At 37.2% G+C, this 25,386-nt stretch overlaps 1 protein-coding gene across 1 annotated transcript in view; it reads right to left on the bottom strand.

The window, feature by feature from the left end:
* The window catches only part of LOC109057566 (ankyrin-2-like), an 81,777-nt gene extending 66,130 nt beyond the window's left edge, over positions 1 to 15,647 (bottom strand). Inside the window, 2 exon segments of the mRNA XM_042728440.1 lie at positions 5,802 to 5,903; positions 15,366 to 15,647. Of these exon segments, the coding sequence (XP_042584374.1) occupies positions 5,802 to 5,903; positions 15,366 to 15,509 (246 nt within the window). The 5' untranslated portion in view covers positions 15,510 to 15,647.
* Positions 15,648 to 25,386: the final 9,739 nt, after the last annotated feature.

Below are 25,386 nucleotides of genomic sequence, written 5' to 3'. Positions count from 1 at the left end.
TGATGGCCTCTTGACTTCCATGATTCTTTGCAGGGACTAGATTTACTAACAGCTTGCACCAGTGTAAACCCTATTTTGGTGTTTAAAAAGTACTGTCAGGAATTACTAAAGGCGTGCAGTGAAAAATTTGTAACAAAAAGGCATGAACATTCAGAAAAGTCATTTTTGCGGCTAACCTTATTGTATGTGCATTTGTAAGAGTTTCCCTTTCAGATGCAACATTTATGGGAGGACAGTATTTTGAATTGAATCATGCAACATGATTTACTAAGGTTTGCGGTAATTTACCAGCATTTGCGCCTTTATTTACCATCAAAAAACATGTCTTAACCCATTATGTGCTCCATATGGTTGAGATTGTTGCTGCCAAGAGGCACTGCAGAGAACAGAGAAATGTTTCCACTCATATTAATTTATTTGGATTGCCACAGAAAGACATTATCTAAACATACTGTTTGCTTTTTTTGCCCTCTTATGCTAATTTGTGCTGTTCTTTGTAGATTGCATTGGTCATTATGAAAAAGATATGACTGCTTCTGTGTTTTTTTTTCTTCTTTTCATTTGCACATAGCAATAGATCACCCACAAAATGTTCCACTCCCATCAAAACTTTTTTTGTAATTGCACTCTCACTAATATACCTAGTTTAGTAAATTTGGCCCTAGGTGTGTTTGACTTAAAGCAGCCTTGCACAGACTGGTCAGTGTATGAATTAAAGTACCGTGAGAGTGATTGGGGAACAGATGGTTCCGTTTGCTTTCAAATAGCTCTCATGGTACTTTGATGTCATACACCGATTGGTCTGTGAAGCTCTGCTTCAAGTTAAACAAACTTACTGGCACCTTTTTAATTGTCTCGTAAAGACGGCGCAAAAGTGCGTTCCAAGGAATAGACTTTTTGGTCTCCTACAGCCTTCACCCCTTAAAAGTTCTCCCTCTGAAGCATAAACCCTTGAGGAAATTAGGGCACAGGGATGAGCCCTTGAAAATGGAATGTACTGTAGCATGTTGCAGTGAGAAGCAACACTTCTGTTGGGAGAATAGAGCAAAAAGAGTCAAAACTTATAATGTTGTGTCTATAAAATTGACAATTAGTAAAATTAGGTTATTGCTTATTGAACTGCTGTGCTGTATAAAATTAATATCACACTTGCAATCATGCTGATATTTTTGATTATATTGCGTAACTATATTATGTTAAGAATTCAGATTCGATTACAAAGTGCACGCCAAAATATGCAGACATTGGAGGTATATTCAAAATGATCTATTATTATTTGTTTCCATTCGTTATTTATTAATAAATTATTTATTTATTTATTCCAATTGCCCTAACCCCAGCAAAACATTTATGTGTGGGCTAAATGAGCTGAATTTGAGCACCAATCCAGCCCTGATGATTTTCCTCTTCTAGGAACAGAAAGAATAACATCTATAAAACTATTTAAAGTATATTCCTTAAGGGAGCCATATATTCTCAAAAGTTTTTTGATTTCAAATATCTGGTGTTAATGTATTTATTCTTTTAAGGTGTTGTAGCCTGGAATATTTAGTTTACATACTCAATGTATCTCTGTATGCTGGAGATTTTATTTTATTAAAAACACAAATGATTCCTGTGGCAGAAAACACTGTGGCACCAATTACTATGAAGGGGGTCCCTTGGGTTTGTTATAGCCCCAAGGTCCTATGTGTTCTTAATACAGGCCTGAACATGTTAGGTCTTTACTCTTAGGGTCCAGATAAAAGATTAAGATATCCACTTTATTTTGCAATGTGTGAGTAAGCTATTTTACTTGAATTTGCAAGACTCATTAGTTGCGAATAGGCAAATAACTAAAATAATAATAAGTGCAGTAAATGGTCAAACTATTTTGCACTACAAATCAGTGTGTTTATGATTATGATAATGAATTAAAATAATATTATAACAAATAAATGTTTGCAATATTGAGCTGTTTTTGTACACGTAAAATAACTCCAAGCCAATGACAGCAGAAGCCTTGCACATTCATCTTACAACTGGCTGCATCCGCTCTTGAGGTTGTTTAAAATATGCTTTATTTTTCTAATTCACACTAGTAACTGCATACTCAATTCTGAACTGAGAAATCAAAATTCCCTTTATCTTTTGACATATAAGAGGTCATTGTATGATAAAAACATCCTGTAACTTTCATGTTAGTTTAAAACAGCTTATATTGAAGCCAACTGGCCAAAACGACAGGTTGTGAAATGTGACAATTTATGACGTAATAGTTTGGCTAAATACTGCCTCCGCAGAAGAAGATCAATGCCTGTTTCCACATCACTGCCTGTTTTGCCCCGCCCACTGATTTGCGCACATAGAGTAAATTCCAAGAGACACAAGCGCAAGTCTACACAGAAACCAAACAATAAAGATGGCTGTGCAGTGCCAAGTTGTGAAAAAACACAATCTTTGCATTGCCTTCATTATGATTCCAATATTAGGAAAGTGTCAGGATCATGGACTGTCTGTGTCATGTTTTGCCCCTGTTTCTGTTCCCTTATTTGGTCATGTTCCTGTCCTCATTTTCTTAATTAGTTTGATTATATTCCATTGATGTCACCTGAGTTCCCCTGATTGCCCTGCATTTAAAAGTCCTTCAGTTTGTGTTTGTCAGGTATACTCGTTCTCTAAGTGTGTTTGCGAAAGCTCCAATTGTGGATTATCCCCTGTTTTCCCTTGATTAAAGACAGTTCTCGTTTACTCGTTTCTCCTGTGTGCTTCATCAACAGCGTGATGTGACAGAAGACCTGACAAAAAACTGTAACCTCCGTGTTTTCCCCTCCATTTGTTTTCTCGTTTTTCTCTCAGAGTTTTTGTTTCTGTTGTATTTCCTGTTATGGATCCCTTCACCTGCCCGGAATTCCTCCTCCTCCTGCTGGAGCAGGGTTATAGATATCTCAAGGACCATACAAGACTATTCCAGCTGCTAGCAAGCACCACCAGCTACCCATCCGAAGATGGTCCTCGAGAGGATTTCGTTGCCGTCATGGAGTGGACTTTGGTGAGAAACGGGTCGTCATCCAGCACCTGCCCTGTGGATGATCTCGTCAGATCCACTCCAGACCCAGTGCCCAGCCCACCATCTCCCCACCATATCACCTTCAGTCCACCATCATTATGGTGCGAGCCCCGTGGTTCTGTCATCCTCCAGCGTCGCCACGGCTGGAGAATCCCTCACCTCCACGGCTGGAGAATCCCTCACCACCTCGGCCCATAGACCCAGCGGCTCCAACTTGGCACCTAGCTCCCTCGCCTCCACTGTCACCCATCGATCCACCGGGGTAACACAATAAGGGTAACACACTGATCCGCCAAAATCACATGAACCTGTCTGTTGCTGCCGGTCTGCATCTGCTTGTGCAGTGTGCCTTTAATTTTGACTATTATTCACATTTTAGAATAGTAAAGTCATCAAAATAATGAAATATTAGTATGGGAATGTGTAGGATGTTAAAAATGTTAAACAATCAAAATTGCCTATCTGGAGCTTTTCTGTTAGCTCTGCTCACTCCAGGCATTTTCTACTACATGAAATGCACACCGGAATGCTTTTAAAGAAAATTGTTGTCATGTAGCATATGCCTGCTAATGTTTGTATATGTATATGAACGTGGGATGGTTATTGGTGCCAGACGGGCTGGTCTGAGTATTTCAAAAACTGCTGATCTACTGGGATTTTCACACACAACCATCTCTAGGCTTTACAGAGAATGGTCCGAAAAAGAGAAAATATCCAGTGAGCAGCAGTTGTGTGGACAAAAATGCCTTGTTGAGGTCAGAGGAGAATATGCAAACTGGTTAGAGATGATAGAAAGGCAACAGTAACTCAAATAACCACTCGTTACAACCAAGGTATCCAGAATACCATCTCTGAACGCACAACACGTCGAACCCTGAATCAGATGGGCTACAGCAGCAGAAGACCACACACACACGGGTGCCACTCCTGTCAGCTAAGAACAGGAAACGGAGGCTACAATTCACATAGGCTCACCAAAATTGGACAATAGAAGATTGGAAAAACGTTGCCTGGTCTGATGAGTCTCGATTTCTGCTGCGACATTCAGATGGTAGGTTCAGAATTTGGCGTAAAGAACATGAAAGCATGGATCCATCCTGCCTTGTCTCAACGCTTCAGGCTGCTGGTGGTGGTGTAATGGTGTGGGTGATATTTTCTTGGCACACTTTGGGCCCCTTAGTACCAATTGAGCATTGTTTAAACGCCACAGCCTACCTGAGTATTGTTGCTGACCATGTCCATCCCTTTATGACTACAGTTTACATCTTCTGATGGCTACTTCCAGCAGGATAATGAACTATGTCACAAAGCTCAAATCATCTCAGACTGTTTTTTTGAACATGCCAATGAGTTCACTTTACTCAAATGGCCTCCACAGTCACCAGATTTCAATCCAATAGAGCAGGTTTGGGATGTGGTGGAACGGGAGATTCGCATCATGAATGTGCAACCGACAAATCTGCAGCAACTGCATGATGCAATCATGTCAATATGGACCAAAATCTCAGAGGAATGTTTCCAACACCTTGCTGAATCTATGCCACGAAGGATTAACGCAGTGCTAAGGGCAAAAGGGGGTCCAAGCCGGTACTAGCAAGGTGTACCTAATAAAGTGGCCAGTGAGTGTATATATACAGTACACCCCCCCCACCACCACACACACACACACATACCAGTAAAGAACACTATTTTTATTTGTCTGTGTTCATTAATTGCATTAATTTTTCAGGGGTGGCAGTAGCTGTATGGCTTGTGCTATGTTATGTGGCTCTCAGTTTAACATGTTAATTTGGTGCGATAAAGTATCAAAAAAAAATATTTGTTAACATTAATAATGCATTTAATGAATTTTGCTTCGGCACCAGATCTGTACATCTTTATACATTCCATGCAGTTGACAACATAATGATGACTAACTCCATTTAGCCAATTAAGAAGGCATTTTTGTCCTGTATTTTTTATCACAAGATATAGTTTAGCGATATCACACAAGCAAGAGTGTTGTTTTTCCGCCGCATATCTGCACAACTGCAAATGTGATATTGATTTTAGAAAACAGTTCACTAAACAAATGAATATTGTGCTTTAGACACACTTGTCATTATTATGCTTTTGCTAAATTTTGTCAGTGAAATAGAACGGGTGTACCTTTCCAAGCAATACACAGCAAAAACTTTTTTGTTACTGAATGAACATTTTAGAACAAATCGAGTGAGCCAATGATTCAGTGAGCCATTCAGTAAGACACCCAATTGCTTTTTACTTAAATGAATAAGCTGTTTGTATGAATTTGTTGAATGATTGTCTTATGCTGCATTCCATTCTGAAGATCTAACCCCTATGCCCTAATCCCTTTGAAGGGCTTGCCCTTCAGAGTAAGAGCTTCGAAGGGATGAAGGATGTAGGGGACCAAAAACTGTTCCTTAGAACACACTTCTGCATCATCTTGCAGAACCAATTAAAGAGGCGCCATTGTCAAACAATTAAACTTGCGCAAAGAATCATGGGAGCCAAGTGTCCATCACTTGTGTTTCAAAATCCTTCTTTCTAAAAGTGCCTTTTCAAGTTTTCAAGTTCCAGTTTTACCAGAATTCTACAGCACCCCTTAAAACCTCCAACAAAACCATTCAGGAGCTGACCATGTTCCAAGTTTTGTAAGAAATTCCAGTAGGAAACCTATACACATTCCTTTATGATATTTGACAAAATATACAAAGATTTTATTGGGTATCTATAAGAAAGAGACTCCTACCTGATTACAAGTGCTGATGTCTACTCCACCCTTCAAATACTCCAGAACCTTGTCGATATTTCCTGCTCTTGCTGCTCGAAGGAAACTGGTATTGCTGTCCGACTAGAAAAAAGAATAAAAAAAATTAAAATTGCATCATTAGTACAGGTTAACATCTTTACTTACATTTATTAATTTATCAGTTGCTTTACTCTAAAACAACATACAAATTCAGAATACAACAAGTGATTTATATTAAGAAGACAATAAAACAAGTGCTTAGAAATATTTCCTTAAAGGTTTCAAATATCTTACAGGATAGTACAATCTAGAACAGGGAGGGATAAGGGTTATAAGAAATATTGAAAACTTTTTTTTTTATTATTATTCAGCAGGATACAGTTAAGTACTCACAAAAGAGATGAGATTTCAGTTGTTTCTCAAAAAATGTCAACATTTTAAAATATATTATCTCTGAATTACTAGTCTGTTGTAACGTTCTGGGCCCGGTTCCCCAAAACGTTCTTATCGCTAAGTAGTTCTTAATCTATTCCTTAACCTCTCTCTTAACCTTATGGCATGATTCCCGACACATTCGTACGCTAAGTATATCTTCTGTAAGTCACACTTTCGTAAGGTTGGTCTGGACCATTCGTAAGCTCTCTCTTAGCGTTGTTTGAGCTCGAGACGCTAGTCGCCGCCACTGTAGCACTCTTTAGAAATCAGCGCAGCGCAGTACAAGTCAATATGTTGACAATTATTTGGCTCAACAATGATTTTATGTAATGGACATTTTTAATAAATATGTTCGCAATGGATACAGACATATTTATGAAGTTGACTTTATTTGGTATCAGAACTAATATGGTGTTAATTAGCCGAGGCTATTTCGTAATGTCATTAAAGCGTTTAAATTGGCAATCACTTTTGATAATTAAAATCTGGCAAACAATTTGGCTCTAAATGGCTAAGATCTATAAATGGGTAAGCATGGTGGTGGTGTCCAGTAAGCGACCAACTAAGGCAGCGATTCAACGTGTCCTTCTATTGAATCAAAGACGGCGCCGGCCGCGGAGCCGTTTAGTCCATGTCAATTTTTTTATTCGGCAAAACGTAAGCCCTTTTGACATTTTGCATGACGTGGCTATATTAAAAAAAATTTGCCTCCCAAGACAACTCATTATGGAGCTGCTGGACCTTCTCAGACCTTGCCAGGCCAGGCTAAGGCGGCGGAATTTTGCTTTAAGCCCTGAAGTCCAGCTGCTTGCAGCGCTAAGGTTTTTTGCTACAGGGAGCTTCATCGAGGTCGTGGGAGAGGGCTACGGCCTAAGCAAGGCCTCGGTGTGGAGGTGCGTCCACACTGTCACCAACGCCCTTCTGCGCCATGCAGGGGAATTCTGATTGTAATGTACCTTACCTTAATATAAAAGTGTATTACATAATTTTTATAAGTCGTTAAACCCATGTCAAGAAGCGGCACAAGTGGCACAACGGGATAAGGAGGGTGGATTATTAGCGAGGGATACCCGGTTCGTCTACCCGTCACAACATATCGTGTGAACATATTACTGACAATTTGATAATTTAATTAATAGTCTATATTTTACGGATTACTTAAACTATGTTAAAATAAATGTTACTGGAATAATTTGAGGAATGTTTCAATTGCATAGAACGTGTTGTCTTTCTTAACGCCGTAATGCACCTTCGCGTGAAGTGGAAAATCGATTCCTGAGCAATCGATGCCAACTTATTCAGCAACTTCACCTGGGACAGCGCCTTTGTAACGTCGAACGTAAGAGGCAGCGTGATAAGAAGCTTTCTAAGGGACACTTCGGGGAACACACTTAGGAACATAAACAACTTTGGTAAGATATATCTTTCGAGTCTTCTTAGCGCGCTAAGAGTGAGCGTTATCGGGGAACCGGGCCCTGAACATTAACTCACTACAAGTAATGTTTGATGTGGATAAAGGTGGATTTTTGAATATTCTGTTCTATAGAAATTGGCATCTTGAACAACATATTTAAAATAAACAGATAAAAAAAGATTGAAATGCATAAGGCTGTCAAAAGGGTTTTAAGAAATCTAGTGTTTGATGCAAAGATAGATTTGTAATGAGCAACAAAAAAAAAAAAAAAAAAAAAAAAACACGGTCTGCATAAAACTGCAATGCACCATTAGTACCTCAGCAGAAAGATTGCAGGCACTCAAAGCATTTATAAACAGCAGACAATGAGTGAGGAACTACTCAGCACACTTAGTGAACTGAGTATATAAATGTGAAGCATATGCAGAGCTTCAGAGAGAAAATTAATTCAGTGTTTATGAGCAAAAACTGTTACAGAAGTACATGCATTGTGCAATTGTTTTTAAAACAATTATATATGTGACCTTTGCTGGCAATATTAGTCACAATGAGCAAATTGTCAAAATGATTTTCACATTCCCCATTTAAAAACCTTCAAAGTGATAAATGATTTGTTGGAATCGGACGAAAAAGGACTGAGCTACTACACCCATTTAAGATGATGAAGTCAGCAAGTCAGTTCTGAGAAAAACCAAGTTTAAGTTTTCTGAAGGTTCCAAAGCAAAATCACCTAGCAATGCCATTATGTGTGCAATTCATGTGTCAGTCATCGGCAGCGTGAGAAGCGAGCAGAAAAAAAGGTAGGCTACTCCTCTCAGAAAATATACAAATAAAGATAATTTTAGATGTTTAATTATTATTTGGGGCACTGGGATTGCTAAACGAGGGCTTAATGAACTCATTTTTGTGAAAACCTGAAATTGACATTACCATTGCTGCACACCCCTACTTTCTACATACTCAAACTTTCCTTTAACCAAAAATTCATAAATAAATAAATAAATAATACAAGTGAAGAAACTGTATTTTTTTCTGAATGTGCTCATTTCAATTGGCCTTACAATTTCTTTCCTCTGCAGTGTCTGTTCCGAGTGTGATGCAACCTGTTTGTGTTTGTAAAGTGTCACTTCTCCAGGGGCTACAGCAGGCGTCTGTCTGGCTCCTACACTGTGTTTGTCCCTGTTTGCGATCTCCATATATAGGAGGCATCTTAGGATAGCACTCTGGAGAGTTAAGTCTGTGCTCAGGGAGATTGTGCTTTATGAGAAATGTAGCTACCTTAGTAACACATTTTAATTCAAAATATAAATCTTTTTTTTTTTTTTTTAAGTAACACTACCTAGGTGGGTAAGCTTACCATATTCAACCAAATGACTGACTCGATGCTGGATGACAAAATTACCTTGTAAAATTCATACATTAGACAATCAAGTACATACTGCATATTGTGTAATTCATTTGGGACATGTCATATAATGCTACAATGTAAAATAGTATTAGACATTAAACTAATGCCTATCATTTGAAAATCAAGGTTTGTATGTTTTGAATCATATTATAAGTGATAAACAATAAAATGTTAAAAACTTAACTAAATTAACTAAATTTTTTCCAGCCTAACCATCATAAAAGCCAACAAACATTATATAAGGCAATGGATCACTAGTTGGGTAGTTGAGCATAAAACATTCATTCAGAGAGTGCTTCTCTGCTTGAATCCATACACTGTGTGAAGGATTTATGAATAATTTATTATCCCATGACAAGTAAAGCTAGAAACATTCTCATCCCAGCCCAGTAACCAAGGAGACCGGCAGTTCTGCCCTTCTCTGAAACCACACAACAAATGCTCTTGTCTGTCAAGACAAATAACACATTTAAAATCATTTCCCCACATTATAAGCTGCATTCCCTGCAAAAAAAAAAGTTTACCTAGTTTACCTAGCTAGTTTACCACTATGGCCATACTGGTCTCAAGCAAATCTTAACTGGTGAAACTAGATAACCAGCGTGATCTGATGACAATAGTGAATTAAGAAACTCTTGCTGGTCAAGCTAGTTAAAGAGCTAGGTTGGGACACCTGTTTGGATGATTGGTCTCCAGGCCTGAAATGTCCAAAATATCTCTAAAACCTTCAAAACAAACAAGCTTAACTAACTTGCAGATATCTGCCTATTAGCATGTTTATAATTGTTATCATTAGTACTAATCTACATATAGTATAAAACTGAAGACTTTCATTGTTTCAAAACCTAGTGAAGGCTATATATTTGATCCAGAAATATCCCCGTTGAGCCATTGCCTCAGTAAGATATTTTCTAGTGAAGTGTATCTTGACATAAGAATGGAGACATGCAAAAAAAGAAAATAATTTTATACCAAAAAAATAAATAATTAAATAATTAAATAAAAAAACAACAACAACAACAAAAACTCATACAAAATTAAATGTTATATTTATGTAAAGGCTTAAAGAAAATAAATAGTTTTTAGACACTGTAAACCATGCAATTTCAGAACAAACACATGCATACAAGACATAAAAAGAAACAAATGAGCATCTGCTTTAATGCCAACTGAAATATCCAACCCACAAAAACACAGCTGTACTTAGTATAAGAGAACTGTCAGGATCATGGACCTGTTTTGTCTTGTTTTGCCCCTGTTTCTGTTCCTGTGTTCCCTTATTTGGTCATGTACCTGTCCTCATTTAGTTTAATTAGTCATTCAGTGCACCTGCATTTGTTAATTATCCCTAGCATTTAAGTTCCTGTCTGTGCGTTTCTCCCCTGTCGGGTCTACTTCGTCCGTACATATGTCATTCCTTGCTCCTGTGTTTGAATTAACCTTGTGTTTCGAGAATTAAAAGACTGTTGATTGCACTCCTTGTCTCTATCGTTCCTCCGACAGTGTAAGTGTGACAGAAGACCCAACCAAATCAGTTATCTCTGTATGGCCCCTCTGTTTTTATTTCACATTTTACCCAGTGTCTTTTTGTTTCCGTTGTGTTTCCTTGGATCACCTCTCCCGTCTGGAATACTTCCTCCTCCTGCTGAAGCAGGGGGAGAGATCGCTCGAGGGCCATACCAGACTGTTCCTGGTCCTTGCTGCTCTAACCAGCTACCCAAACAATATGCTCTGTGTGTTCTACGATGCAGTTTAAACATCTCGTGCAGAGAGCTGTCGTCCGAAGATGGTCCTTGAGCCAATTTCGCCACCTTAGTGGAGTGGACATTGGCGAGAAACGGATCTCCATTCCCCGCCTGTTCCCAGGAGAATCTCGCCAGTTCCACTCCTGACCCAGTGCCCAGCCCACCATCTCCTCGATGCACAGAGCGCATGCCAGAGCCCACCACTGATGGAGAGCCGGAGCCCGCCGCGACCAACGAGCCATCGCCGCACAGAGTGACAGAGCTGAGGATCGCTGCAGAGCTGGTGCTGCAAGTGACGTCAATCAAGGTGCGAGAGCCGCCAATGGAGCCAGCCATGAGGGAGATTGCCGCGGACATAAAGAGGGTAAGCTGATTCTACAGCTGGGACAGCTGGACTTTTAGGGAGACCTTATAGGCTGGGAAACAAAGCTGAAAGCCGACTTGCCCCCTCTCCTCTCTCTTTTGACCCAGTTGGTCCCGTCCAGCCCTGAGTGGGCTCTCGTTTTCCCAGTCCAGTAAAGAGAGGTCTCCAGTCCCCGAGTCTAGCCCAGAGAAAATTCCTGTTCCTATGACTAGCCCAGAGAAAGTTCCTGTTTCTACATTCAGCCCTGAGAAGGCTCCCGGTTCCAAGTAAAGCCCGGAGGCTCACAAATGCCCCTCTGCTTGCCCTTAGCCCACCATCAACACGATGCAAGCTCCACGGAATTGCCATCCTCCAGCATCGCCAGGGCTGGAGTTTCCCTTGCCTCCAGCCCCTGGTCTGGCATCAACCATCCTGCGCCTTGGGACACCACTCCTCCGGCTGCGCCTCGTTCCTTCGTCCCTCAGGCTCCTTCATCCCTTCAGCTCCTCCACAGTCCTCTGTAGCTCCAGCTCCACTGCGGCCTTTCGGATCCACGCCTACGTGTCAGTCGCCGGCGCCATCTACTCCACCTTGTTCCCCCAGATCCTCCCCATCGCCCTGGCTCATCGGCTCTCCATCTCTGCCTCCTCCACCACCTGCTCCGCCGCCATCGGTCGGCCCCCTGGGGTAGGTGGTCAGTCGTCACTGGTGGGTTCTTCCTCCATCTGCACCACCGGGGGTCGCCATCATGGCTGTGGCCTGGGTCCAGTTGGACTTCTCCTGCTCCAAGTCCTTCCTGTTTCCTACCTGGCTCCTCCCTCCATCTGATCCACCCCTACACCCCCCAAATGTTGTTCTAGGGTGCACCTTCCGGGTTGGGGGCGATGTGTCAGGATGTTTTACCCCTCTTTCTATTCCTGTGTTCCCTTATTTGGTCATGTTCCTGTCCTCATTTAGTTTAGTTAGTCTCTTAGTGCACCTGTGTTTGTTCATTTTCCCTAGCATTTTAGTTCCTGTCTGTGCATTTCTCCCCTGTCAGGTCTACTTCATCCGTACATGTGTCATTCCTCACTCCTGTGTTTGGATTACCCTTCTGTCTCGAGAATTAAAAGATAGTTGATTGCACTACTTGTCTCCAGCGTTCCTTCAACAGTGTAAGTGTGACAAGAACGTAGTGAAGCACCATTTTTACAAATATCCGTGAACTGCAGTGTACAAATGCAGTGTTGTTTCACCAGTTTATGTATGTAATTATAGCATACGGGTTTACCCAACATATAGGCCTACTGCACTTAGTAAACCACTTAGCAGGCAACAGTGGTTTTTGGTTTTGTTGATGCAGTTTCTTTTAATTGAACTGCTAAATGAGGGCCTTATAGAATTTGAGAGATTATGGCTGAAATGTTCTGTAAGGCTTCTTTGACAATGTATATTGTTTAAAGGTCTAAATAAATAAAATATACTTGACCTGACAACAGTTGATATATTCAGGGATAATATGCAAATGTCTGATGATCGCACAAATAAAATATCTAGAACATATAGTATGAATAATATCAACTGCTATTTTACTTTTTTTCAGCCACTGGCTTAAGGGTTAGAGAAAAAACAAACTGGCTAAGACAGACTTGCAGAATTGATTTGATAGATTTTCTGCAGTGCTCAAGGACACAGGAAGTCAAGAGGATAGAGTTGTGTACAGCAGCAGTTTTGAATACTGCAGCCAAAGTACTTTCTTAGTCATGCTCAGCTTGATGCAGGAAACTAATGTCACAGTTCGCAGGTTAAGAGGCAACAAATTCAACACTATAAATGCACAAAAGCACACACACTAATTTACAAAAATAAAGCAGCTGTCATTCAAGGCCAAATGACCCAAATGAACACTCATAAAGATATAGACAGACAAGAACACACATGCTTCTCTCTCCTTCTACTGAGTGCTTATCATGCATTGTTTCATGATAGAGTCACACAGGATGTGTATACCATTTTCTGTAATGATGCCAAGTTTATTTTCACAGTGCTTTTCATATGACATATTGTTCCAAAGCAGCATTACAGAAATTAAATTTTTATAGTACACACTGAGCACTTTATGGGGGTCAAATAGTGTGTAGCACTGTCTCTGGTGTCTCTCCTGGAGGAACTTCCTTGGGAGATCCCAATTGGAGTACATCTACTTTCCCAAGTTTGGGCTACTGTGCATCCCTGGCTGGAAATATTGTGTTTGACCTCCGCATTATGGATTTACACTGACCGTATAAGCCAATAGTGTAAATCTTATCAGCTGTTTGCTTGTTTTGGTTGCCACAACAGGGACAACAGGATTGTTGCTGCTACAAAACAAAGGACATTGTATGAGGTGTGTGGGTTAACTACGCACACTTTTTTAAAAATATTTTGTAAAAATTATACAAGGGCTTGACTCTGATGTAGCATCAAATGAATCTATGAAAGGGAATGTCTTGGTTACGTGTGTAATCCTAGTTACCTGAGTAGGGAACAAAATGCTGAGCAGCTGCCATATTTCTATATTACTTCTGCAATTCCTTTGTAGAAAAATTTAAGAAGTATGGACCTCAGATGTGGCTATTTTAACCTAAATGTTTAGTGTTGAGTAGAGTAAAAGCACAATATTATGTGAAGCTTTCTGCTGGAATTCTGTGGGTGTAGGCTTTGTGCAGACTACTCACCCACAAGATTAAAACAAGCATTTAATTCACCTACTGCTTTATATCTCTGTCTGGCTCAATCTCCTCCCCACCCCCCTCAATACTTCATAAACTAAGGAGATACAGCAGATCCAACTATAACTGTTTATCAATTCAATCTCTGTAACAATCACTAATTGCTTTTTAAACATTGCACACGCAGTCTATGTGCAACAGAGATTTATCTGACATTTGTAGCTGTATTTGACTCCACAAAATACCTAGCATACTTATCTACTTTAACTTAACATCACAATTTTGATCCCACTCACATTCATATGAAAGGTCATGCCAGGATTATAGCTGCCATGGAAACAGCCTTTTTAAAACCTTACAACACAAAGAACAAAAACCCATGTAGTCTGCTAAGCAGACTCTGCTACTGCAGGTGAAAAGAGTGTTGATGACTTTATTCAAAAAACTGACATTAGCGCCAAAACAAAGTAGTTAGTCATTTTGTCAATGAGATTTATTTTAACATTTGACTAATTGCTTAACTAATTAATTTTATTATTATTTGAAATTCTGTATCTCTCCAACAACAAAATTTAATTATCTTGCCATCAATACTTATCTCAGAAGCCCCGGGGGTTTATATCAGAGCTGATTCCTTGACCCAATCCACAAAGGAAAGCAAGTCAAATAAGTTTAACATCAATAGCTTAATGACTACACACTCGTGAAATATTAATATAATACATAGTGTTATCAAAATACAAAAGTAATCACATTGCCTAAAAGAACACTCAGATTCATTTTTGCATGTTTTAAACACCATTTACACATGGTTGGGAGCAGCTGTAGTTTACTAACATCTTGAAAATATGAACACTAGAATGAATCACATACAATCACAATGCTTTACATACAATTTACACAAAAATTCATTTTGCTAGTGTTTTATGAATGAGCCCCAATGTATTCAGAAATTCTTTCTGCTCACGTTTCAAGAGTAAGGCCTAAAGAGTCTGTATATGGAAAACATAATATATATTGTATATTGCTTATTGTAAACACATACATCAAAATAAACCAATAGAGGACACCATACACATGCACATAAGGCCATAAAATGTCCCAAATATACATAATCAGTGCAACACTGTATTCTTGATGGATTAAGTAGAATTAAACTATGTAAAACTGGGCCTTATAAGCTGCTGAAGTTTTGCTGCCTGTCAAGAAGTATCTCATCAGCGACTATATCGAAGGCACAAAAATATCACAGCAAACTTGGATTGATATAAGGTTGCCATAGTCTTCGATGTTTTGTCGATCATTTATTACCTGCGACTAATCTTTCAGGGAAATGTCACATTCAGCTTTGTAGCAAAATGTATTATGAACATCAAGGTGCTAATTCTGCACTTCTACAGATCCAGATTTATCAATTTATCATGTCTGCTCAATAATAGAATAGAAACACTTTGCAAAAATCTCCCTCACTGAAACTGCATATGAGACAGTTACCTAAGCAAATATGTATAAAAAATATTAAATCTTACCAGGGAGTCCATGCTTTCACTTTGACCTGATTCAATGTTTGTAAGCATATCATCTTGTTCAGGATTTTCGACTCTATGTGCCTTACGCATTGCTGCATTGCCCATGGTGGATATAAAGGATGTAAAAAGAAATCCTGAAACCATCAAATAAGACTATTCCTTTGGGTTCCCATTTCAGAGCCCAACAGAGACTGTCCTACCAGTTTATCTATCACTTAGAAAGACAACTAGTCCCTTCCATAACCAGTGCAGATCTACCGCAGTTAACCACTGCTAATGCTTCTCCTTCATTGCTAATTTGAGCCCTGACTATTTTTACACCCACAAGCCAAGCTATGCATGTCAATGGTGGCATGTTTGGGATGTGAGAACAGGGAGGATGACATGGCCAAAACAGGGAGGTAAGGTGGGACATTGCAGGGGCTCCTTCTCAGCACCCAGTTCTCCAATGGCCACCAAGGATCACGTTAACAGAAGTGCCTCTATCCAATGAGCATTAAACAAACATGCCAATTAAAGTATTCGTGATGTCAGAAGTGTGGGTGGGGAGTAGAGAACATTCAAGGTTATTTGCTCACATTACTGTAAGTTACTCAGTATTACTTGTTTATACAACTTTGATAAAATAAATAACATTGCACTTACATATGTGCTTGTTAGTGTCATGTTGACAATTTTTATCAAAAATTCACAGTACAACAGTGCAAATATGTTTGTATTGATTAATGTATTGATTTAACCTTCATGATCAATGACACAATTAATTTGTCATTCCTTGTCCTTTGAGTTGCCATTTCTTGGTGTGTGTGTGTGTGTGTGTGTGTGTGTGTGTGTGTGTGTGTGTGTGTGTGTGTGTGTGTGTGTGTGTGTGTGTGTGTGTGTGTGTGTGTGTGTGTGTGCGTGTGTGTGTGTGTGCGTGCAAGTGTGTATGTGTTTAAAAGAAATGGTTGGAACTTGTGTGTGTGAATGTATGACATGTTTAACACAGAAGCAAATGCCCTTGTTCTCCTTTGAGCTGACATTTAATGAGCTCAACAGTAGACCTTCTCTACACAATAAACCAACTGTTTTGGCTAAAATATTTTCCCATTCAGTTAAATATTTTAGCATGGAGCCCATTCAACAAAAAAACCATTTAAAGGTCCATACACTTCAGCTAACCCCAAACCATATTTTTAGTGTGGTGTAAAGAGACATTATCAGACTGTCATCATTATCCAAATATACCACATAACATTTTCATTCTGGTCCCTACATCAAACGATCATATGGCTTCAGAAGACATTCTTCTTAAGAATATTTACCAGAATCTTTACCCTCTTGTGACCATCTTTACTTCCTCATTCTTTGGCAGTTAAATTATCTATTTAGAAGACTTACATCTTGATATTTGAGTAAAGATTTGCTCTAAGCTTCAGAAAGCACAGATGAATTTTCCAATGCAAACCACCAATTACAAAGCCCCTCCCCTTATCATGCACCATGTCTTTCCACTAAACAAACATCACGTTCCTGCACTGATAGAGGATTTTATTTCAATTTTCCCCTTGCTGCATCCAAACTAGACAACATAATCTTTTGGTCTGGACAGACAACAAACCTTTAATCTCTAGTAAACCATATGGCCGGGGTGAGCGTGGTGGAGCAAAAGAGCTACTCAGTCCTGCTGTGGGGAACATAACCACTTTATGCACAACAGGCAGAATTCTTAAGAACCACTTACATAAATTTACCATAATGTATTAAACTCAACTCACAGTTACTTCCAAAAATAATCTAGTTGTGTTGTGTTTGCCCAAGCATTACTCACTGCCACAATACTGGGGTATTGTGGGTGGCTGTAAGGTTTTGCTGTCAGTTGCTAAGGTTCTTATTGAACATGCCTTTATGTGGTTGCTTGGGTATTTCTGGGTGGTTGTCTAGCTTTAAATCTCTATGATATTCGGGTCCTAGATATACCTGTTCCCCTTCAGTGTTAGTCTATGGGATTACACCCCCCCCCTTCTTCCCCCAATATATTATTATGAAAATGCATGTTTCTAAAGAAGTCATAAAGTCATAGAATGTTAAACAAGGATTCTTAACTTGGAGGGATGGGAGTTGAATAATCACTGTTTTTCTGTTCAAAGTCTGTGCAAACTCTGGCCTAATATGAACAGAAAGATATGTATTTAATAACTTTAATAACACTGTCATCATTTAGAGACATAATGGTTGTTTAAAAGGTCACAACACTGATAGAACTTTCATGGCAGTGATTCTTCCTATAACACACACACACACACATACACAAATCAAACAAATAAAGTGTCTGGGGCTATGTTTCCATAGAAACTCAGACATCTACACTGCATCGCATTTTAAAACATTAAACCCATGAAAGCCCTTGATGTTGCTACAAAGCAGAAAGCCTGGACTGATGATGCACATTATTACCTCTGGACAAAGATAAATGAATATTCTAATCTCTTCTGTAATGTTATGTAGGTCAATCATTTTGCTTAGTTTCAAGCAGTACTATTTAACATGAAAAACGTCACATTTTTAACCATGAAAGAGTATTTAGAGTTGTTTAATTAAATGAACAGAAAACGTGTAATACAGTAATTTTCTAATTGATTTTGACTTAATTAATCGGTCATACTTTGTTGGAACATTTAGAGTATCTTAATTTGGATGCAGTTCACTAGTGTACACCCAGGTTAGAGTACTCTGGTTAAAATCTCTAGTATGAAAGCGGTCTTCAAAAAAGTTTTATAATGTTCTAATGCTGAGTAAATTACAACAGAATTCCATTTTTGGATGAACTATTCCTTTTATCCTAACTAAAATGACTGGACATAATATTGTAGAGTACTGTGAGAGCACACTGAAAAAGTTTATTTTGTCTCCTTTCTTGTTTTGGCTGGAGGTTGGTGATTTGTCTATATTGGTCTCTGAGTGAGACAGCTGTCACCTGAGAGTTAATTTAATTTAAAAAATTGTATACACTTGATCAAATATCCTACAGCTCAATGAAAATCACATATTACATTAAAAAGCCAACCACCGCACATTTAGTTAATCACACTCAGTGGACCCAGGTCATTTTGCAATTATACTAAAATAACAATTTTTGCATTATAAATTACCTGCACAGTGATGTATTATGCCACCACCATCATCCCACAAAATATAAATAACACCTACACATTCTCAGAAATGATGGTATGCAGTATGCTAAACAGTTGAATTAAATTAACAGCAATGAAACATTTAATTTGTAATGTTCTTCTGACATCTTTCCTGAAGACTGATTAGTAACTCAAGGTAATGGGTGTGAATATATATATTATTTAATTTTATTTATTATTTATTTATTTATTTATTTTTTGGTGGGTAATAATACCACACTGTCCTTGTTGTTACATCAATGTTATGATGTTTTTTTTGTTTGTTTGTTTCGTTGTTAAGTATACTGAGGTAAATATTTAGTGTTGGTATGTCCAGCATTTTTTATTTGTATTTCAATAGACACATAAAAGATTAGTGGAGAGGCTGTCAATTCATAAAATGATTGGCTGTGTCCTCAGAAGTCAGTCACTGAATACAGCACATTGAAGCCTTTCATCCATTGACATCTATTCAACAATCCGTTCTCACTTCCAAGGCATTAGTTAATAATAAAAAAAATCCTGTCCCAAATATCATGATGACAAAATTATAGACCAGCATATAATTAAATTTTAATACAATTTCTATACCCTGTGTGTCACTTACTAGGTTATAGGCTATTGATGGAAAAAATATTGTTGAAAGAAAAAAATTGGCCTTGTCTCCTCTCCAATGCATAATTTCCTTTCCTAAACCAGTCAGGAGATTTTATTGGTGAACTCCATCACACGGTCAACTGTCAAGAAAAGCTCAGGGTAACACTTTACAATAAGGTTGCATTAGTTAACATTAGTTAATGCATTAGTTAACATGAACTAACCACAAACGACACCTATGTTCAGCATTAGTTAATCTTTGTTAGCGTTAACTCACACATATATTAATGCACCTATTCACGTTAACAGCGCAATTAGTTAACATTAGTTGATGCATTAGTTAACATGAACTAACCACGAACGACACCTATGTTCAGCATTAGTTAATATTTGTTAACGTTAACTCACACATATATTAATGCACCTATTCACGTTAACAGCGCAATTAGTTAACATTAGTTGATGCATTAGTTAACATGAACTAACCACGAATGACACCTATGTTCAGCATTAGTTAATCTTCGTTGGCATTAACTCACACATATATTAATGCATCTATTCAAGTTAACAGTGCAATTAGTTAACATTAGTTGATGCATTGATGCATTGATGCAAGGTTCACTTACTGTACATATTTACATTAGTTTATTTAGCAGTTGACACACTAAGGGTGAATATTTCTAACTCACGATCTTACCCATTAGTTAATGTTAGTTAATGCATTAGTTAACAATGAACTACGCATCTGTTCAGCATTAATTAATCTTTGTTCATGTTAACTTATTCATATACTAATGTATTAGTTAATACATTAGTTAATATGAACTAACAATGAACAACTCCACTCTTCAGGATTACTTAATGTTTTGTTAATGTTAACTTACACATTTACTAATGCATCTCTTCACATTAACAGATTAACTGGTTAATGATGTGGTTAATGCATTAGTTAAAATGAACTAAAAATTAACAACACACGTTCAGCATTATTTTATCTTTGCTCATGTTAACTTTTTCATATGCTTCTCTTCACATTAACAACTTAATTAGTTAACGCTGGTTAATGCATTAGTAACCATGAACTAACAATGAACTATACCTATAGACAGCTTTATTTAATAAGCTTTATTTAATTATACTACATACAGTATAAACACGGTTATTTAGCAGCTAACACACACAATGGATAAACAATACTAACTCCCCATTTGGGAATTGATTTGGGCTATTGGTAAACTTGGAAACTAAACATCAACTGATAATGCTTCTCATGTTTTTAGACTGTTTATTAACATGACTTACCATTAACTAAGCATTTACTTAGGGGATTTGTGAACCTTATTGTAAAGTGTGCACTAGTTCAACATTAACTAACGTTTAACTAACATGTGAAGACTGTTTATTAACATGACTTACCATTAATAAAGCATTTACTAAGGGAATTTGTGAACCTTGTAAAGTGTGCACTAGTCAAACATTAACTGATGTTTAACCCTTTCGCACGTGAGTTTAAAATATTCAAGCTGAGACCCCGTCGTGAGTTCTTTTTCAGGCGACCGTTATTTAGAGTGTGCCGCCTTACTGTTTCCATGGCGACGCGTCATGCTTGTCATGTGACACACCAAAGCCAAAATAGATCTGTATGACACATGGATCGCTTTTTATTTCGCTTTTCCTGTTTTATTCAAAATATTCACAAACATGCTCACTATATTATGGTTTACCTGATATTCCGATTCTAAAATATATGCAAGTAAATATATTTGGTAGTTTAAACACTTTTATATCGACCGTGTTAGTTAATCTATACCGGGTGATGGGCGCCGCCATGTTAGTTCGCGCTGAATCCGAGCTGTGGGATTTACAACACGCAAATTCATCCTTTCCTCCCGAAACACATTAAAAGTAGGTCTCCGGTAAACTCGGAGAAGGGCAGAGTAAACTTTATAGTTACCTACACAATCTGTATATGATATCAATAAAAACATGTAGTCAAATTATATTTCTTAGGGTCATTATTGCCGTTTCCATAGACATCAGCGTGTATTTTACAAACTGTAAATGTATGGTTTTGCAAGTACTTATGTGTTTTTAAATATCTGAAACCTAAAATAAGCATTATATGGTTGAAAACACTGAATATTTGTGATAATATGTCCAGCGCTTAGCGCATCCGATCTGGCTCTGCGCCAGCCAAAGCGCGAAAGCGGATTTAAATTTAGCAGTTGATGACGTGATGCACTGAAAGTTCTAATCACACCGGTGTGATCGTACGCTTCAGGGACCAGCCAAGACTGATCACACCGGTGTGATCGTACGCGCTAAAGGGTTAACTAACATGTGTAGACTGTTTATTAACATGACTTAACATTAATAAAGCATTTACTAAGGGAATTTGTGAACCTTATTGTAAAGTGTGCACTAGTCAAACATTAACTAACGTTTAACTAACATGTGTAGACTGTTTATTAACATGACTTAACATTAATAAAGCATTTACTAAGGGAATTTGTGAACCTTATTGTAAAGTGTGCACTAGTTCAACATTAACTAATGTTTAACTAACATGTGTAGACTGTTTATTAACATGACTTAACATTACCACTACCATTAACTAACTATTAAATAACAAAGCAGTCATTATTGATTATTTACTGGACCTTAAATGAGTGAAAGCCATTCATGCATCTCTTACAGAAACTATTACATATTATATTATTACATAACAGTTGTATACATTATATACATTTATATTATATAATCATTGCATTAAATAAATAAAGAAACAAACTTAGAGAAGAAGGAGGTGTTTTTCCTGACGTTAACTGGAAGTGAGCAACCATGGTCAGGATGATGGACAAATAGTTGGTAATCACCTTTGCGTTTTAAAGCTGCTATTTACGATGAATGTCACTGAGAAGTCTTCCAAGAGGACCATTTCTATCCCGCTTTCTAAGTCAGTTAATCCACTCCATCAGACGATGTTTCTGTAGGTCCAGTCCGTCCTGGTCCCGCGAGCGATTTAACCGCCGAACCCCGAGAACAAATGTGTGCGCGCTCAGTAGATCGTCACGTGGAACGAAGCGATTTTCAAAGGAAAACGGAAGCATTACTCTCCTCCAGTTCGCGCTGTAATATATAAAGTTCATGTTCACACCGTCTCCACGACTTCATCCAGACCTTTTTCCCCCCGCGAACTTTGGGTAAAAAGATATTATATCAAATATTATAATCGCTATTTCTTCTTGCAAGTCGTCCGCCATTTGTTTATTCTAAAGTCACGTTTGCCCGCGTGAGATTTCCCTCATTTACAGTCGTGATTTTGATTTGAATGGGATCCTGTGTGGTGTGCTGTCACCATAGACAGTAAAAAAAAAAAAAAAAAAAAAAAACCCTATAGGAACAAACCTGTTAAATCTATGTGTTTTTTTTTTTTTTTTTTTTTTTTTTTGGCATGCCTTAATCGTGTTAATAAACAGTCTACAAATATTAGGAACACATCAGTTAATGTTGGACTAGTGTAAACATTACAATAACGTTCACAAATTAATTCCCTTAAATATTTTTTTTAGTAGTAAGTCATGTTAATAAACAGTCTACAAATATGAGAAGCATTATCAGTTGATGTTTAGATAGTTTCCAAGTTTACCAATAGCCCAAATCAGTGTCCAAATGGGGAGTTAGTATTGTTTATCCATTGTGTGTTTTTTGTGTTATATGTTAATTTATTTTTTGTTTAAATATTGTATTTTAATAAAGCTTATTAAATAAAGCTATCGACAAGCTAGTTCATTGTTAGTTCATGTTAACTAATACATGAAGTAATGCATTAGTATACGAATAATTATACATGAGCAAAGATTAAGTAATGCTGAACAGATGAGTTGTTCATTTTTAGTTCATTTTAACTAATGCATTAACCACATCATTAACTAATTAATCTGTTAATAGAGATGCATTTGTAAATGTGTAAGTTAACATAAAAAAAAAAACATTAAGTAATCCTGAAGAGTGGAGTTGTTCATTGTTAGTTCATGTTAACTTATGTATTAACTAATACATTAGTATATGAATAAGTTAACATGAACAAAAATTAATTAATGTTGAACAGATGTCTTGTTCATTGTTACTGTAGTTAATGTTAACTAATGCTTTAACTAACGTTAACTAATACAACCGTATTGTAAAGTCTTACCCTTTACGGTAAGGGTACACGAATTACCATGAATTAATGCATAAATTAATGTGTGAATTATGCATTACTTCATACATTAATATCTCATAAGACATTAAGTAAGGTGAGTACATCATCATGATTTATGATTTATGACACATGATCATGTTTTCTTTGTTCACAAAAAAACAAAGTCTTTACTATACATTGTGGATAAAGCTATGCTTATGGTACATGATTCAAAAAAGCATTAATTTGTGCATGTACGACTACTTGAATTATTAAAGGAATTTACAAAAATCCACATTACCTCATGCATGCATACAGGCTAGAACAGTATATCAATTAATGTGAGAACTAATGTTCTTCATTAAATATGATATGAGTTATCAAGCATGTTAATTTCTTCTTCATAGTAGGTAAATGGCCAGACCCCAACATTGGCCAATCACAGCACATAGTATGTGAATTCTGTTAACATCCAAAAACAGTAGTCATCATTAACCAAGCATTAGCTTCTCATGACTTCATCATGTGTGTGGCCCCTCAACTAAAGTGGTGACCAGACCCCAACATTGGCCAATCACAACACATAACACGTGAATTCTGTTAACATCCAAATACAGTAGTCATCATTAACTAAGCATTAGCTTCTCATGACTTCATCATGTTTGAGGCCCCTCAACTAAAGTGGTGACTTGGTCCTTTGGAATACTGATAAACAGTGTTTTATTAATGATGGCATAATTGTGAAATGACATGAACATTCAAGCTTTTGCACACAATGTACTGTGGACACAAAGGGACTTTGATCAAAACGTTCTGCTTTATTCTTAAACAGTATAACCCAGTTAAATCAACAGCAATGCCTGGGAAGAGCTGAAAAGGAATTCAGTATATATGCCACGAACTTTAAGTGCCTGTATATCTGAAAACTCTTTACAAAACCATAAAGCTGTTTACAAAACCATAAAGGAGCTACAAAAATAAATAAATAAATAAATAAAATAAAAAATAAAAAAAGGTTGGTCTTATTTAAGGTAAGGGAACACCTTTTAATGTAGCAAGCAACTGATGTGGACTCATTAAATAGTTAATGCTGAACAAAAATAAACTGATCAAATAAATGGCACAAACACGGCAGTACCTATACAAACTTGTCCTTTGTAGCGTATAGAGTGCAGAAAATGGAATTATATGTTAGTTGCAGGGTTTTTTGTGAAGAGGAGGCAAAAGCCTGAGCTTTTAAAGAAAAGAAAAAAAAATGAACACTCCCTCTCCTTGGTCTTTAAATATGGCTGACATTAATTTAGTGATCAAGTGTAACACCCTTATGGAAATATAATATTTTGTAATTATCATTTAAATCTGACTAATTTTCAACTTGTTTGTCATAAATCAACATCTCGAGAAAATGTTATGGGGTTTCAAATCAAAATATGAGCTTCTGTTATGAACAATACATCGATTTCATACATGTCCACTGTAGAGGACACCAAGACTTAAAGCATGTTTATTACACATTTTAGGAGACACAACAAATGAATAGAGAAAAAATATATATCAATATTCCTAAATATTAAATATTATTATGAAAATCTTGCTAATTATTACACCCATTATTATACTTATTTGTTCATTCTATGTTGCCCCAAAAACACATTTATATGCAAATTAGATACAGTTTATAGATACATTGTATTTAATGTAAAAGCTCGTTTATGCCCATTTTACACACATTTTGCATAAGGAAAAATGTTTTTTTTTTTTTGTTGTTTTTTTTTTAATATCTTTCATAATATAGTTGAGAATCATTTTTATATATAGTTTGATATATAGTTGTCAATGTCCTTACATGGCATAACATATGACTAAAATATAATTTTTCAAAAATCTTATTTTTTTAATTTTAAAACCTAATGCTTAGTTAATGAAGACTACTGTATTTGGATGTTAACAGAATTCACAAACTATGTGCTGTGATTGGCCATTTACCTGCAGGCTACTATGAAGAAGAAATTATCATGCTTGATAACTCATATCATATTTAATGAAAAACATTAGTTCTCACATTAATTGATATACTGTTCTAGCCTGT

This window comes from Cyprinus carpio, chromosome B7, assembly GCF_018340385.1.
Source record: "Cyprinus carpio isolate SPL01 chromosome B7, ASM1834038v1, whole genome shotgun sequence".
NCBI lineage: Eukaryota > Metazoa > Chordata > Actinopteri > Cypriniformes > Cyprinidae > Cyprinus > Cyprinus carpio.
This window is presented reverse-complemented; position numbering and strand designations above follow the sequence as displayed.